Below are 14,260 nucleotides of genomic sequence, written 5' to 3' on the forward strand. Positions count from 1 at the left end.
GAACAAAATTAAAAGAGCTCTTAATCTCATCAGCAGGGCATCAATGTGACTTGTTTTGTGTGAGCGAGTCATGGCTTCATGAATCAATATCAGATGGTGAAGTGGTAGACGATACGTATTTAATACTTAGGAAAGATAGAGACAACCAAACAAGCAATTGTACGAGAGGTGGAGGTGTTTTCATTGCGGTGAAGCGTAGTAATGTCGAGCAAGTTTTTATTAAAATAAAATGTACTGAGGGCGATCTATTAGTTGGATGTGTGTATCTTCTGCTACTGTCGTCGTTGGATAAGTATGCGAGTCATATGTCAACAATTTCGTACTTGAAGGAAAAATATCCCAACTGTGCATTGATTATCGTTGGCGACTATAATCTCCCCAGTAATCTAATTCGTAATGTAAATGATCGTACGCTTGACTTATGCTTTAGCAGCGTTGAAGTATGTGTAGACAGTATAGAGGCTTTTATTGATGAAGATAAGCACCACCCGGCTATAAGTATACGTGCTGAGGTTAGGTCCAACCTAAAAATGAACGTGGCACCGACTTATGCATTCAAGAAGGCGGACTACGTGGGATTGAATTACTTCTTTTTGAGGAGTAACTGGATTGAACTGTATAAGTTAGTATCACTGGATGACAAGGTAAACTGGCTATACGAGAGAATTAACGATGGAATTGTGCAATTTGTTCCTGTCCATACTAACAGGAAAAGCAATTATCCATGCTGGTTTTCTAGGGAGCTGATAGGGAAAAAGGATGCGCATGCAACATACAAGAGATTAAAAACCAGTTACGCCTACAATGTTTTTCGTCGGTTGCGGTCGGAATGCAAAAGAATCGGCAAAGGGTGTTACAGCGCATACACGTCCAGGATGGAGGAGCTTGAACGGGTGGATTCGAGTCAGTTTTGGAAATTCGTCAAAAGCAGGAGACGGAACAATATGGATATTCAATCCTCCGTGTCGTGGAAAGATAGCGTAGCTACGACGGGTGGGGAAGTGAGCAATCTGTTTGCGTCGTTCTTTGGTAGCATCTATGCGGAGAAAGTTAATGATAATGGGGAACCAATGCCCACAGCTCAAGCTGGGGAAACATCGACTAGCTACGATGTGAAATTATCGGAACTCACCATCCGCTTCCCTGAAGTGTACGAGCAAATGTGCAAACTAGATGGAAAGAAGGGAGCCGGACCAGATAGAATACCGAACATTTTACTGAGGAGCTGTGCAGTCGAACTTGCCGAACCAATAACCCACATCTTTAGTAAATCACTGGAGATGGGTATTTTTCCGTCGGCATGGAAACGCTCGTATATTTGTCTAATTTACAAGGCAGGGTCGAGATCTGAGGTGTCCAACTACAGGCCAATATGCATACAGCCGGCAATGGCAAAGTTGTTTGAGAAACTTGTTTTGCAGCAGGTGAATTTCGCCTTCAAGAATACGATCTCGACCAAGCAACATGGGTTCTTTGGCGGCAGGTCTACAGCTACAAACCTTTACCTGTATGTCGATTACGTACTGAGAGCGTTGGACAAGGGTGAAACAGTTCACACTATCTACACGGACTTCAGCAAAGCCTCCGATATGGTGGATCATGAGCTCTTAATAGAGAACGGATCTCAAGATTTTCAAGAAGATAAGCACTGAAGATGATATTAGTACATTACAGCAAGACGTTGATAGACTTGAGGAGTGGTGCGACGAAAATAAATTGAGTTTAAATTTAAAAAAGTGCGTGGTGGTGTTCTCTTCACGGTCCTTGAGTCGTCGTCCAGCTGTTTACCGTATCACTGATCATCAGCTAGAAGAATTCACAGTAGTAAAAGATCTTGCATCTTACATCACTGGCATACAGGACACTTGGGCTCATACTCAGATGTGGGGATGACTTCAGGAATGCTGATACGTTCGTAAGGCTGTACTCGACCTTGGTGCGTCCGATGTTGGAGTATTGTTCATTGGTTTGGTCTCCTCATACCGACTGTCTCATTGACAAAGTGGAGAGAGACAGAAACTCTGTAATTATGTCGCGTACTTCCTGGGGCGTAAAGGATGGGTCAGAGGCTCGGATGAGGTTCGTGGTCAATTTGGGATTTGTGACCTGATGAGTCGGAGACAAGTATCTATCTCTTGTTTGTTTTAAATCACTAAATGGATTAATCGACTCTCCGGAAATTTTGGAACAATTCGTCCTTGTAGGCCGTATGCCTGGGTTGAGGTCGCACAGACTGTTAAAACAGTCTTCGAAGAACTACGTGCGGGGTGGACCGAGGAGCAGGGTAGTAAACTTAGTCAATAGATATTATCAAGATATTAATATGTTTGGTTGTACGTATGCGAGCTGCGTCTCAAGGGTTAAGGGGTTAATAATGAATCATTAATGTGTGATTTGTGATCAAACCTAGTCAAAATGCACTCTCCTAGGGTTAATACGTTAGTATGCGTGGTTGTACTCGCGAGAGTTAGGTTACATGAGCTTAAAGTTTAGTAGTATCGATCTAGTAATGATACACCAAGATATTGATTTGTGCAATGTTCACAATTAAGTCTCGTCTAAATACGTATTTGCCTTCTTCCTTCTTTTTTGTTATACTTCTTTGTATATAGCCGATTGGCGTGAGTAATAATAAATAAGTAAATAAATGAATAAATAGATTTCATCCGAAGTTAAAAATAGAATAGAAGTTATTTTTGCACTATTTAATATAAAATAAATGGTTAGAAACGAATTGTTGAATGGTTAGGGAATATAAAAGTTAAAAAGATAAGTGTAAAATTCATTATAAATCAGAGAAACACGCATTTTAAATATTTAAATTTTTTAACTTTGAAAACCATAAATTAGCTACAACTATATATATATATATTGATCTGGAGGACCTCCTCTATCCGTACAATGAGAATGAAATCACAAAAACCCATTTAACGAACTTTTCTGTTAAAGGAAATGTCTGAAGGAAAGCGAAACAACAGTTATATCCGAGTAAGTTATTATGGTATGTGAGACATTTGTATACAAATTACCAATATTTAGTAAACAATTTTTTGATTTACTGTGAATTTCACACTTATTGTTTTATATATCCACCAACACTTTACTACCGATAATAAATTCACAATAAATCCATAGAAATACACAATGACAATTTAATTTTGAGCTTCAATATATTCATTATTGTCCGTCCATATCATCACGTCGCGCGCTAAAGAAAACGGAAATACGCCTCTAAGTCCGTGGCTCTTATACTCTTAGATAAGATAGATATACTAATAAATGAGGAATGCACCGCGACCTTAGGTCTATTGTGCCCTCTCCTAACTCACAAGGGCGCAGTTAGCCCCAGCATATTGATAAAGTCCAATATTCTGCAGGGTGCTACTGAGGCGATGCGATCCCTATCCGGAAACATGGATCCAAGAGCCTTAGTCCTGCATCTACAGACTGCTGTGCAGTCATTTAGCAGGTGTTCTGGTGTTTCAGGCTCTCTGTCGCAGAACCGGCAGTTAGCGCAAGAGGATAAGCCCATGTTATATAAATGCCTATTCAGCTTGCAGTGGCTGGTGTAAAATGCGACCAGTAGCCTGCGGTCAAATCATTACATCCGTGAACGTATCACTAGTCACGTAAAAAGCCAGTATTTCGTGTTATGACATACGTGATCGTAACGCTTCTATCGTAATCTGGCATGAACACATTCGTGAACGAGTATATAAACGTATCCGTTCGTTCGAATCGTCATTCGTTGTTGACATTAAAAATAGTATTATTTACAAGGTTAAGGATATATACATTTTTGAACTAAATTTATTAAAGAAAGTCGTTTGGCCGATTGCGGTGGGGCGGTTCTCTACCCCGGTGTCCATTTCTTGTGTCATAAACTTTAATAAATCTTCCACTTTTGTGGGGTGATACATTCCTCTCTTGCCATATCCTAAAATTCTCTACCGTCTTTTTAAGATTCCATTGATTTGTTCAACGATACATCTTTTATACCTACGCTATTGCTACGATTTCAACTCCTTTAAGGTATGGGGACCCACCCCAGTGAAGGGTTCGTACCATGTTGGTGGAGGCTGCGGAGTGAGTGAGCTCGTCAGCCAGTTCGTTACCGGCAATACCTCTGTGACCAGGCACCCAGATTAGGTGCATCTGGTTACCTTCCGCCAGGTTGTTCAGCCGTTCTCTACACTCCTGCACTAGTAGCGATTTGATCTGTAGGAGGAGATCGCTTTTAGCGCCGCTTGACTATCGCTAAGTATGGCTATCCGTTCATTGCGATAGTGGCGATGGAGGTTTATCTGTATACACCGACTACTGGCAAAGACTTCTGCCTGGAAAATGCTCGGAAACCTTCCCATAGATATGGAAAGTTTGGTGTGTGGACCCGATTCCTTCCGACGTTTTCGAGCCGTCAGCGTAGCACCTCAACGTGCTATACTTCAGCATTAGTTTGAGAGTGGAGTCGTTCCACTCGTCCTTACTGCCAAGGGTAAAACTTTTTCGTGAAGTTAACTTTTTTGGTAATGGAGTCCCTCGGGAGGAGGGCTAATGGTATATTGCCACTTATATCTTCCATCCTCTGAGACGAAATTACCTTACCTTTGCCACACCCCTCTGCCGTTATTTGCAGAAGTGTGTGCTTGGCTACTTGACCGATCATTAAATGAAGCGGTATGAGTTCAAGCAGGACCTCCAGTGCTGCCGTCGGACAGGTGCGCATTGCGCCCGACATGCAGACACACGCCAGTCGTTGCAGTTCCGATAGTTGGAATTCTACCTAAGTCTGCAACGCTTTTGAGATCCAGGCCACCGCCCCGTACGTGACTAACGGTCGCATAATCGTGGTGTCCAACCACCCAACGATCCTTGGCTTACAGCCCCAGGTTTTTCCTGCCAGCCGATTGCACACCATTAATGCCTTAGTCGCTTTGACCAAGGTCAGGTCAACTTTCTGCTTCCACCGCAAAGTAGAATCTTGACCTTGTTGGTCATCTCTATCTCTCTACACCCAAGTGTCAGGTTCCTTCGTCTCGTGAATGGGACTACGGTCATCTTGGAGGGATCGATGCTCAATTCAACCCCACTGCACCACCCCTTTGTCAGGTTTAAACCTCTTTGCAATAGGTCGCAGAGAGTGTCCTCAAATTTGCCTCTGGCTATTATTAAAATGTCATTCGCATACCTCTGGCAGCGGATCCCATTGTCCGTTAGCAGTGCTAACAGGTCGTCCACAGCGAGACTCCATAGCAGGGGTGATAACACACCCCCCTGTGAGCAGTCTCTTGTTGTGCCAAGACGAATTCTTGTATCTCCTACTGCGGTTTCAGCAGTTCTGGTACGCAGTACGGCCTCTATCCACCTACGCACCGGTGCTGCTACATTCCTTTTCTCCAGTGCCCTGGCTACACTCCTGTGATACGTGTTGTCAAAGGCACCTTCGATATCTAAGAAGGCGCAGAGCATTATTATTTAGGGCAGCAGAGCCTGCTCTGGAAAGATGCCATCCACTCCCGGAGACTTCAATTTCTCAAACGAAGTCATTGCCCACTTGATCTTGTCCGCAGTACATAATTGCTTAGCGATCATCCAATCCAAGCGGGATGGCCTGTGTTCGATCACGGGTAGACACTGGTCTTTCTGAATTGTTTCCGGGAAGTGCGCCCGCAGGAGCTCCGTAGCTCTATCTACTGCGCTGGTCGTAAATGTCCCGTCGCTCCTTTTGATTGCTAGACTTGTGTCAGTCTTGCCTCTGGCCAGTGCTTTATGCAGCCGAGCTGCTTCTGGTGTGGAGGTGACATTGTCACAGAATCTCCTGGCCTGTAACGTTATTGTCAGTCTGCCACTACCTGTTCAATTCCTCACTTATCAACTCCCGGAAGGTATCCCAGCTTGCCCTCCGAGCGTTTCGTCTAGGGGGGAGTTGTCTGAATTCTATCTTTAGCGAGTTAAATAATAATAGTTTTGGGTTTATTATTATTCTTTATTAAGTTCAATATACCTTCTTGGTTCGTGGTAATACTAAGACTAAAAAACATTAGGTTTGCTTACAACTATTTGTACTCGTAGTATCGACAGAACATTCATGTTGTTCTGTTGTGTTCTTATTTTAAGCTGATAAATATTTTTGGATAAGTTCTTATCTGTTACTGATAATTACAATACATTATTATGTGTATATGTCATGATACATGTTTTTATGTTTACAGCTGATAAGGAATGTTATCTACCTTAACTCTCCCCTCTGTTAAAATGAATAGCCCTCATTTCAAAGGCGCTGTGTTTGGAGTCGGTGTACTTCCATTTCATATACCTGCTCGAAAGCTCGACGTTTTTTTGGCTTTTTGTTTAATCTCGTAACATTTACATGCCTTTACTGAGACGTATATAAATAATCCTAATATTATTACTAAAAGAATAGCTTAGCTTAAAAATTGGAAAGGGCGTTCCTCAACAGGAATTGGGTATTTGTTCATTTCTTGTATATTAGAAAATTTATAATTCGATTTGTATTCTAAATATTTCATAATTTTCATTTGTTCATTTTGATGACCATTTATTATATTTTTTATTTCTTGGTCATGGTTAAAATATGTCTTATTATCTAAAGTAGTGCTATTATTAAACTAAATTAATTTTGTGCCTGTAATATTTTGGCAGTTCCGTATATGGTTTTCGTCAATTATAATATTTCCGTGATCTAACATTACTAATGGCACATTGTTTTCTTGAAAAATATTACAATATGTTTTGTCCTTATTTAGTAAAGGGATTAGATAGATTAGATTAGATAAATTAATGAGGATTGCACCGCGACGTAGGGTCTATTGTGCGCTCTCCTGACTCACAGCGTCTCAGCTAGCCCCAGCAAATTGATGAACTCCAATATACTGCTAGGTGCTATTGAGGCGATATGATCCCTATTTAGAAACATGGATCCAAGGCCCTTGGTCCTGCGCCTACAGATTGCCGTGCAATCCGTTAGTAGGTGTTCAGGAGTTTCGGGTTCCAGATCGCAGAACCGGCAATTTGCACAAGCTAGGCCCATGTTGAATAAGTGCTTCCTCAATTTGCAATGGCCGGTGTAGAAGGCGATCAGTAGCCTGGCTTTCTTTCTTGGGAGATTGATTATGCATTTAAACCTTTTGAGGTTATAACCCTTCATCAGCAACTTTGCGTGCCGCAAGCCTGGAAGGTGTTGCCAATGTATCTCCCTACCCACTGCTACATCTTTGCGGACCTGTTCCTTTATGGTGTGGGGACCCACCGCTATGAAAGGTTCCGGTCCGACCATGCTGGTGGATGCTGCAGAGTGGGCAAGCTCATCGGCCAGTTCATTACCGGCGATGCCTCTGTGGCCTGGCACCCAAATAAGGTGCACCTGGTTGCATTCTGCAAGACTGTTGAGCCGGTCTATACACTCCTGCACCAATAGCGATTTTAACTCGTATGACGAGATCGCTTTGACTGCCGCTTGGCTATCGCTGAGTATAGCTATACGTTCGTTGCGATAGCCGCGTTGGAGGTTTAACTCTACGCACCGACTTATAGCAAATACCTCCGCTTGGAATATGCTCGGAAACTTACCCATAGATATGGAGAGTTTTTGCTTCCCTCCGACGTTTTCGAGCCGTCGGTGTACCACCTGATCGAGCTATCCTTGAGTAGCAGCTCGAATGCGGAGTCGCTCCATTCGGCCTTGCTGCCGAGGGTGATCTTAAACTTCTTAGTGAAGTTCAGCTTTTTGTTAATGCCGTCCCTTGGAAGAGGAGCCAGTGGTATGAGGCCACTTAGCTCTTCCATGCGTTGGGACGAGATTATTTTACCTTTGCCAGTCCCCTCTGCTGTCATTTCAAGCAGAGTGTACTTGGCGACTTGACCAATTAGTAGGTGTAGCGGGGTGAGATCCAGCAGGGCCTCAAGTGCAGCTGTCGGGCAGGTGCGCATAGCTCCTGTCATACAGACGCACGCGAGCCTTTGCAGTTTCGATAGTTTGAGTGCTACCGTTGTTTGCTCTGCTTTCGGTGCCCACACCACCGCCCCATAAGTTAGTAAAGGGATACAAATACAAATATTTATTCCATCATTATTTTTACACTTAGGTACTCTTATAAATTTATTTTCACATTTTGTTGCTATTTTTCTTTCAATTTTTAATTTTCCATGTTTGTAGGCTAAGGGAATTAAATTGTGAAATCTACATTTTTTATTAATGGTAGGGTATTTATATATTGTGATTATCGCATTCCTGTACATCAAAAATTTCATTTGAAATCAATTCGTGAATATTGTTCAAGTTTAAAGTTCCAGAGTAAAAATTTCCATTTCTAGCAAAATTAATTGTATTTGTAATTGTCTCTAACTCTTTGTAAACTTCTCTGATTACAAATTCTTCTACGACAGATTTCGGATCTAATTTTTCTAATAACTTTTCAAACTGAGAGTTAATCTTTCTTTGTTTGTTATTGTTTTCAATTAAGTAATTTAAGCCTGTTTTTATTTCTATTAAATCGTCATGGTCTGGTGTTCCTGTGATGAATTTTATAATTACGGTGAGCACGTCAGTGCGTCTTTACTACTAGTTCCTTCTGTTCGTCTATGGTTATAACATCTATCAATAGATTTGGTGATATTACAAATGTGCAAGTTGGAAAATTAGCAATAAGGTCATCTTTGACATGAAATAATATTTCCTCGCCTATTTTTAAAGCGTTCGTGACAGTTGGTCTTGCAACTCCTTTTAATTTTTCTAAGTAATTCTTGTCTTTGTAGTGGATTGTATGACGTACTCTATTTGGAAAAATTGTTTTCGTTGATACGCCTACGTTGGCTGGATCATAAATTAATAAGGTACAATTTGATTTCTAAATGAATTCAATGGTTGTTTAACCCTTTTGAAATGTTCTCCAGGTGAACTTTCTGCCGAATGTTGAGAACAATTAGTAGTCGCATTTATTTGTAGTCTTGATAAAGCGTCTGCTACAACATTATGGTGTCCTGGTTTATAAACAAGTTTTGCTCCATATTCTTCAATTAAATTTTTCCACCTTTTTAATTTCGTATTCGGATACTTGTCTGATGTTGAATTAATGAGGGACTGATGGTCTGTGTAAATAGTTAAATTTGCTACCCCATATAGATAGCTTCGTAACTTTTGAAGTGACCAAACTATGGCTAATAGTTCTTTTTCATTTGTGCTATATTTCTGTTCAGTATCATATAATGTTCCTGAAATGAAGGCAATTGGTTGTTTATTTTGAGATAGGACTGCCACAATAGCAAAATTACTTGCATCAGTAGTTAAATCAAATGGTTTTGAGAAATCTGGTTGAAAGAATTCTGTTTGTTCTTGAAGTGCTATTTTTATTTTTTGTAGTGCATCCAGTGCTGCCTCGTCTAATTTTATGTCTACTTTGGAGCTCTGATTTTTTCTTATCATTCCTTGATCTCCTCTTAAATGAATAGTTAAGGGTTTAGTGGTAGATGCAAAATCCCTAATAAATTTTCTATAATAACTAGCTAATCCTAAAAATGACCTTAGTTCTTTAAGCGTTTTTGGAACTGGGAAATTTTTTATTGTTTCAATCTTGTTTGGATCCATAGTAATCCTATTATGCTTAATGATGTGGCCAAGATACTCCACTGAGTCTTGAAAAAAATGTGACTTTTCGTCTGAAATTTTCATATTGGCTTTATGTAGTGCATTTATTATAGTTGAAACGTGTTCAATATGTTCTTCGGGTGAGGAAGAGAATATTAATACATCGTCTATATATACATATGCAATTTTACCAATATATTCTCGTAAGATATCGTCTACGCATCGTTGAAAGATTGAAGGTGCGTTTTTCAACCCAAACGGCATCCTAACAAATTCATACTTTGCTCCATTGACTGCAAAAGCGGTCTTTTCTTTATCGGATTCCTTTATTAAAATTTGATAGAATCCTGATTCTAAATCTATAGTTGAAAATACTTTTGCATTTCCTAAATTTTGGATAGTCATATTTACATCAGGTATTGGATATCTATCTGTGATTGTCTAAGCATTAATTTTTTTGAAAACAACTACCATTCTCCTTTTTGGCTTACCTTGTTCGTCAGTGCCTTTTTTTGGAACAGTCCATATGGGTGAATTATATGGGCTTTTACTTGGTTTAATAATTCCATTTTTTAATAACTCGCGAATTTCTTTATCCACAAAGTCGTTATCCGCAATTGGATATTGATATTGTTTTGTCCATATTGGATCCTCTGTCTGGGTCCTAATTGTCGCCTGAATAGTTGTAGTGAGAGGAAGAGTTTCACTTATTTGAACGTTTTTTAGCATTAGTTTTCTAATGTCTTCTTCGTATTGAGAGTTATTGATAGTAGAATTAATTTTCTGCTCTACGTTCTGGGTCACTTCCTTCAGGTACTTTAAACTATAATCAAATAAATTCACTTCTGCTTTAAGAGTTCTAAGTCCCTGTTCTCCTAATATCATATCGAATTCATTTAGCTTATCTATTTCATAATATACTAAATCATATCCATATGTCCCAATCACTTTTTTTGAATTAATGACTGAAAAGCCATGTAAAGTTTTTGTTTTAAAAGGAATAATTTGTATTGACTTACCGATTTTACATTTGTTGCTAATATAATTATTAGTTGATCCTGTGTCCACTAAAATTGTAACGGGTGTGCCGGTTAATCCACATTTTGTTTTGATACAAGGCAACCCGTTTACTCGCCTTAAAAAAGTACTCCGTGTCTCAAAATGTCCATCGTAGTCGCTTGTTCGGTTTGATTGATGCGTTGCACTTTTTGTTGATGGAAGTTTTGTGACGAGACGTTCCTGTCTCTTTTGAATGGATTTTGTTGGTGAGGCGGATTCCTTGGTTGATTGAAGTAATATGTTGGCCTCTGGTACTGCTGCGAACTGTCCACTTCCATTGGTTCTGGTGCAAGTTGTTGTTGCGGTTGATAATTCCTCTGTATTCTGACGTTTGGTCTGTATTGATGATGTTGTCCGTCCTCTCTATGTGAATAAACTTGGCCTTCGTTGAAGCGAGGATTATATTTCCTTTTATCATCAGGTTGATGGAATCGTTGTTGGTCGTTCCCCCTTGGCAGATTAGAATGTACCTCGAATTGGCGATTCACATTGTCGTAGTAAATGGTACTAGCTCCTGCGTAAGCTGTTTAAAAATATTTAGGGTTAGGACTATACAATGTCCCACTTGTATATTTGCTATTTAACCATACGATGAAGGTCCTTACTGCTTCCTGGTTTGCATAGTCTTTCATAGAACCACTGTTTTGGTTTTCGGACATCTCAGTTTTTGATAATGCCAAGTTAAGCGCTTTGCTCACTTCATTGTGGAATTCGGCTAAGGGTTTCCTTCTTTGTACGATCTTTTTCATTTCCTCTAAAAGGACGTATAGTGGCCTTTGGTCCGCAAACGTGTAATCCAATCTATTTATTATGGAATAAAAATTCATCTTCGTGTTGTGGTTTGTAAGAATATCTGCTGCTGCTCCTGTTATTTTTGTGCGTACTATACCAAGTGCACTGTAGTATCTGAGGTGGTTGGTGAATTCTTTTATACCATCCATAAAGATCCATACTTGCGATCTCAAGGATCTATATTGATCTTTGTTTCCATCGAACCGTGGAAGTGCTTTGAATAATTTCAGGTCAATATCCATGGGGTCGTTAATGTGCAAGCGTATTGCTTCGTGTTGTTCAACCGTCGATACTCCTCTTTTAAACGGTTGGCTTCATTCAATCGCTGATAGTCGATTGTGCATCTCAATGCTTTGCTGATGATGTTTGAGTTAGTACGTCGATGTGTGCTCGTAGTTGGGCCATTTCTGATGTCATCATAACTGCTTTTGATTTTCTACGGCTGCCGTAGATTTTTGGCCTTTTTTCCTTCCGTAAGTTCTTGATGTGCTCCAGTTTTTAGTGGTTTCTCAGAATTCTGTTTTTGTTCCAATTTTTCAGGAACCTGATGTGTCTTTCTTTAATACCGTGGATTTTGGTTTTTTATGTGTTATATTTCAAAGACTGGCTGGAAAGCAAGTTGATTTGCAATCTCGGTTGAGCCCCCAGTTAAATAATAATAGTTTTGGGCTTATTATTATTCTTTATTGAGTTCAATATACCTTCTTGGTTTGTGGTAATACTAAGACTAAAAGACATTAGGTTTGCTTACAACTATTTGTAGTATCGGCAGAACATTCATGTTGTTCTGTTGTGTTCTTATTTTAAGCTGATAAATATTTTTGGATAAGTTCCTATCTGTTACTGATAATTACAATGCATTATTATGTGTATATGTCATGAGACATGTTTTTATGTTTACAGCTGATAAGGATTTGTTGATGTATTTGGGTTCGTGAGTATGATAAGGAATGTTATCTTCCTTAACTAGCGCGAACATTATGATTCTATGATCTGACAAGGAGGGCTTCGTTGAAACCCTCCATTGTGAGACCAATCCACAGGCAGGCACGTTGCTCAAGGTGATGTCAAGCACCTCTTTCCTGCTTACTGTGATGAAGGTGGGTTCACGCCCCACATTATCTATAGCTAAGTTGTTGCCTACTATATACTCTAATAGAGACTCACCTCGTGTGTTGCAGTCCGTACTGCCCCATTCCTTGTGATGGTCGTGCGCATCACAGCCCATGATTAGGGGCAGCCTGTTCCTCCTGCAGTACGCAACCAGTCTATCCACAGCCTCTGGGTGTGATGTGGATGCCTCCCCTGGAAAATAGACTGAAGCCAGGACGAAGTCTTTGCCTTCGAAGTTCCTGGCTTCCACCGCCACGAAACCCGGCGTCAGGAGTTCTGAAATCCAGACGAAGTCAATATTATTTCTGACTACTGCATAAGTTCTAGGTCTCGCGCTGGAGAGATCCCAGATTACCTTGCTGAAATCTGTCTTAAGGCCTTTAACCTCTGCTCTGTAGATTCAAGGCTCTTGGATCAGCAGGATGCCCAGGTTATCCAAAGTGAACCGTCTCGTTATGACAGCCGAAGCTGCCGCTGAGTTGACGGCCACTACAGTAGTAGTTCGATGAGGGGAAAATCCTCAGCCCGCCGTAAGTCGCACTGCCATCCGTCGGGTCTCCAAGCCCATCGAAGAGTTCCTGCGTGGAAGGTAGCTCTCCTCCCTGACCACAGGTCCGCTGATCGGAGACGTCCGAGGTCTCGGCATCGGGGTAGCAACATCGTCATGCTGTGCATGATCGGTAAGTCCTCCGCCCTTCTTGCACAGAAGACGGGACCCTTCCAGCCTTCCAACTTTGGGGCGAACTCCCGTAGCCAGTTGGCGGACGTCTCGTTCTTGCAGTCTACCTGCAATATGCCTCCTTTGAAATCCACCCCAAGGAAGGACGCCGCGTATTCATTTCCTCTATGAGGAGGTCCTGGTGCATGGTAAGCTTCTCCGACTTCAACGACTCCGCCGGGTAGTTTTGAGACAGTACGGCTTTAACAGCATCCGCATATCTGCGCCGCCCTTCCTCTACCCGCGCGGGGACTGGTGCGGATGGTTGGCCTCTGGCTGCCTTCGAACTACAGCCCTTCATCCTCTTAGAGCTGGGGCGCCCTTTGACCTGATTTGCCCGCTCTTCCGCTTCGCGGTTTGTGCATAGGTGGCCAAGGGCGCTGCCCTTCCATCACCTCGCATTGCGGTCAAGGTTGCGTTAACGGGGCAACGATGGCACCGCTCATGCCATTCCTGCGAAGGTTTGCCAGCTGCTGGAAGGGGGCGTTGCTGCCCACCCCTTCTGCGCGTCCTCTTTTTACGAGCACCATCGGTCTCTGCTCGATGTCGAGCAGCTAAGCCTACTGAGGGAGGTCTTGGTGGAGCTCGCAGCTTCATCACCGGCCACAGTCGCTTTCGCCTGCCGAGCGCCACTGCCTGAAGGCATGTCGTCGTCATACTCCCTGGCATACTCCGCAAACAGCGCCCGCTCATCTGGCGAGGGAGTATTAAGGAAGCTAATCTTACGCTTAGCTCCTTGACCCCCCTTGCCTGCAGCTGCGCCGATTGCCTTTTCCGAAGTGTTGTTCGTTTCTGCGAATAATAATTTTGTCGCGGGAATTTTAAAGTTTGAAAAGCCAACTTTCTGAATATGTGATGGCTATTTTGAGAAACGAAAATTAACTGGTGAAATTTTGATTTGAATGAAAAAACGAAAATTCCTGTTAAATTAATAGGAAACATAAAAAAAGCGACCGCTTAGAGTTAAGCTACAG

General features: G+C 41.5%; 1 protein-coding gene across 3 annotated transcripts in view; it reads left to right on the forward strand.

Annotated features, from left to right (window-relative positions):
• Positions 1–14,260, forward strand: part of LOC120779474 — a 34,673-nt gene that overhangs the window by 15,197 nt on the left and 5,216 nt on the right. Inside the window, exon 3 of one of the 3 annotated variants that reach the window (XM_040111748.1) lies at positions 2,950–3,001. The exons of the other annotated variants lie outside the window; for them this stretch is intronic. Coding sequence (XP_039967682.1) covers positions 2,953–3,001 — 49 coding nt within the window. The 5' untranslated portion in view covers positions 2,950–2,952. The remainder of the gene's footprint in view (positions 1–2,949; positions 3,002–14,260) is intronic. 3 annotated transcript variants of the gene reach the window in all.

This window comes from Bactrocera tryoni, unplaced genomic scaffold (genome assembly GCF_016617805.1).
Source record: "Bactrocera tryoni isolate S06 unplaced genomic scaffold, CSIRO_BtryS06_freeze2 scaffold_11, whole genome shotgun sequence".
NCBI lineage: Eukaryota > Metazoa > Arthropoda > Insecta > Diptera > Tephritidae > Bactrocera > Bactrocera tryoni.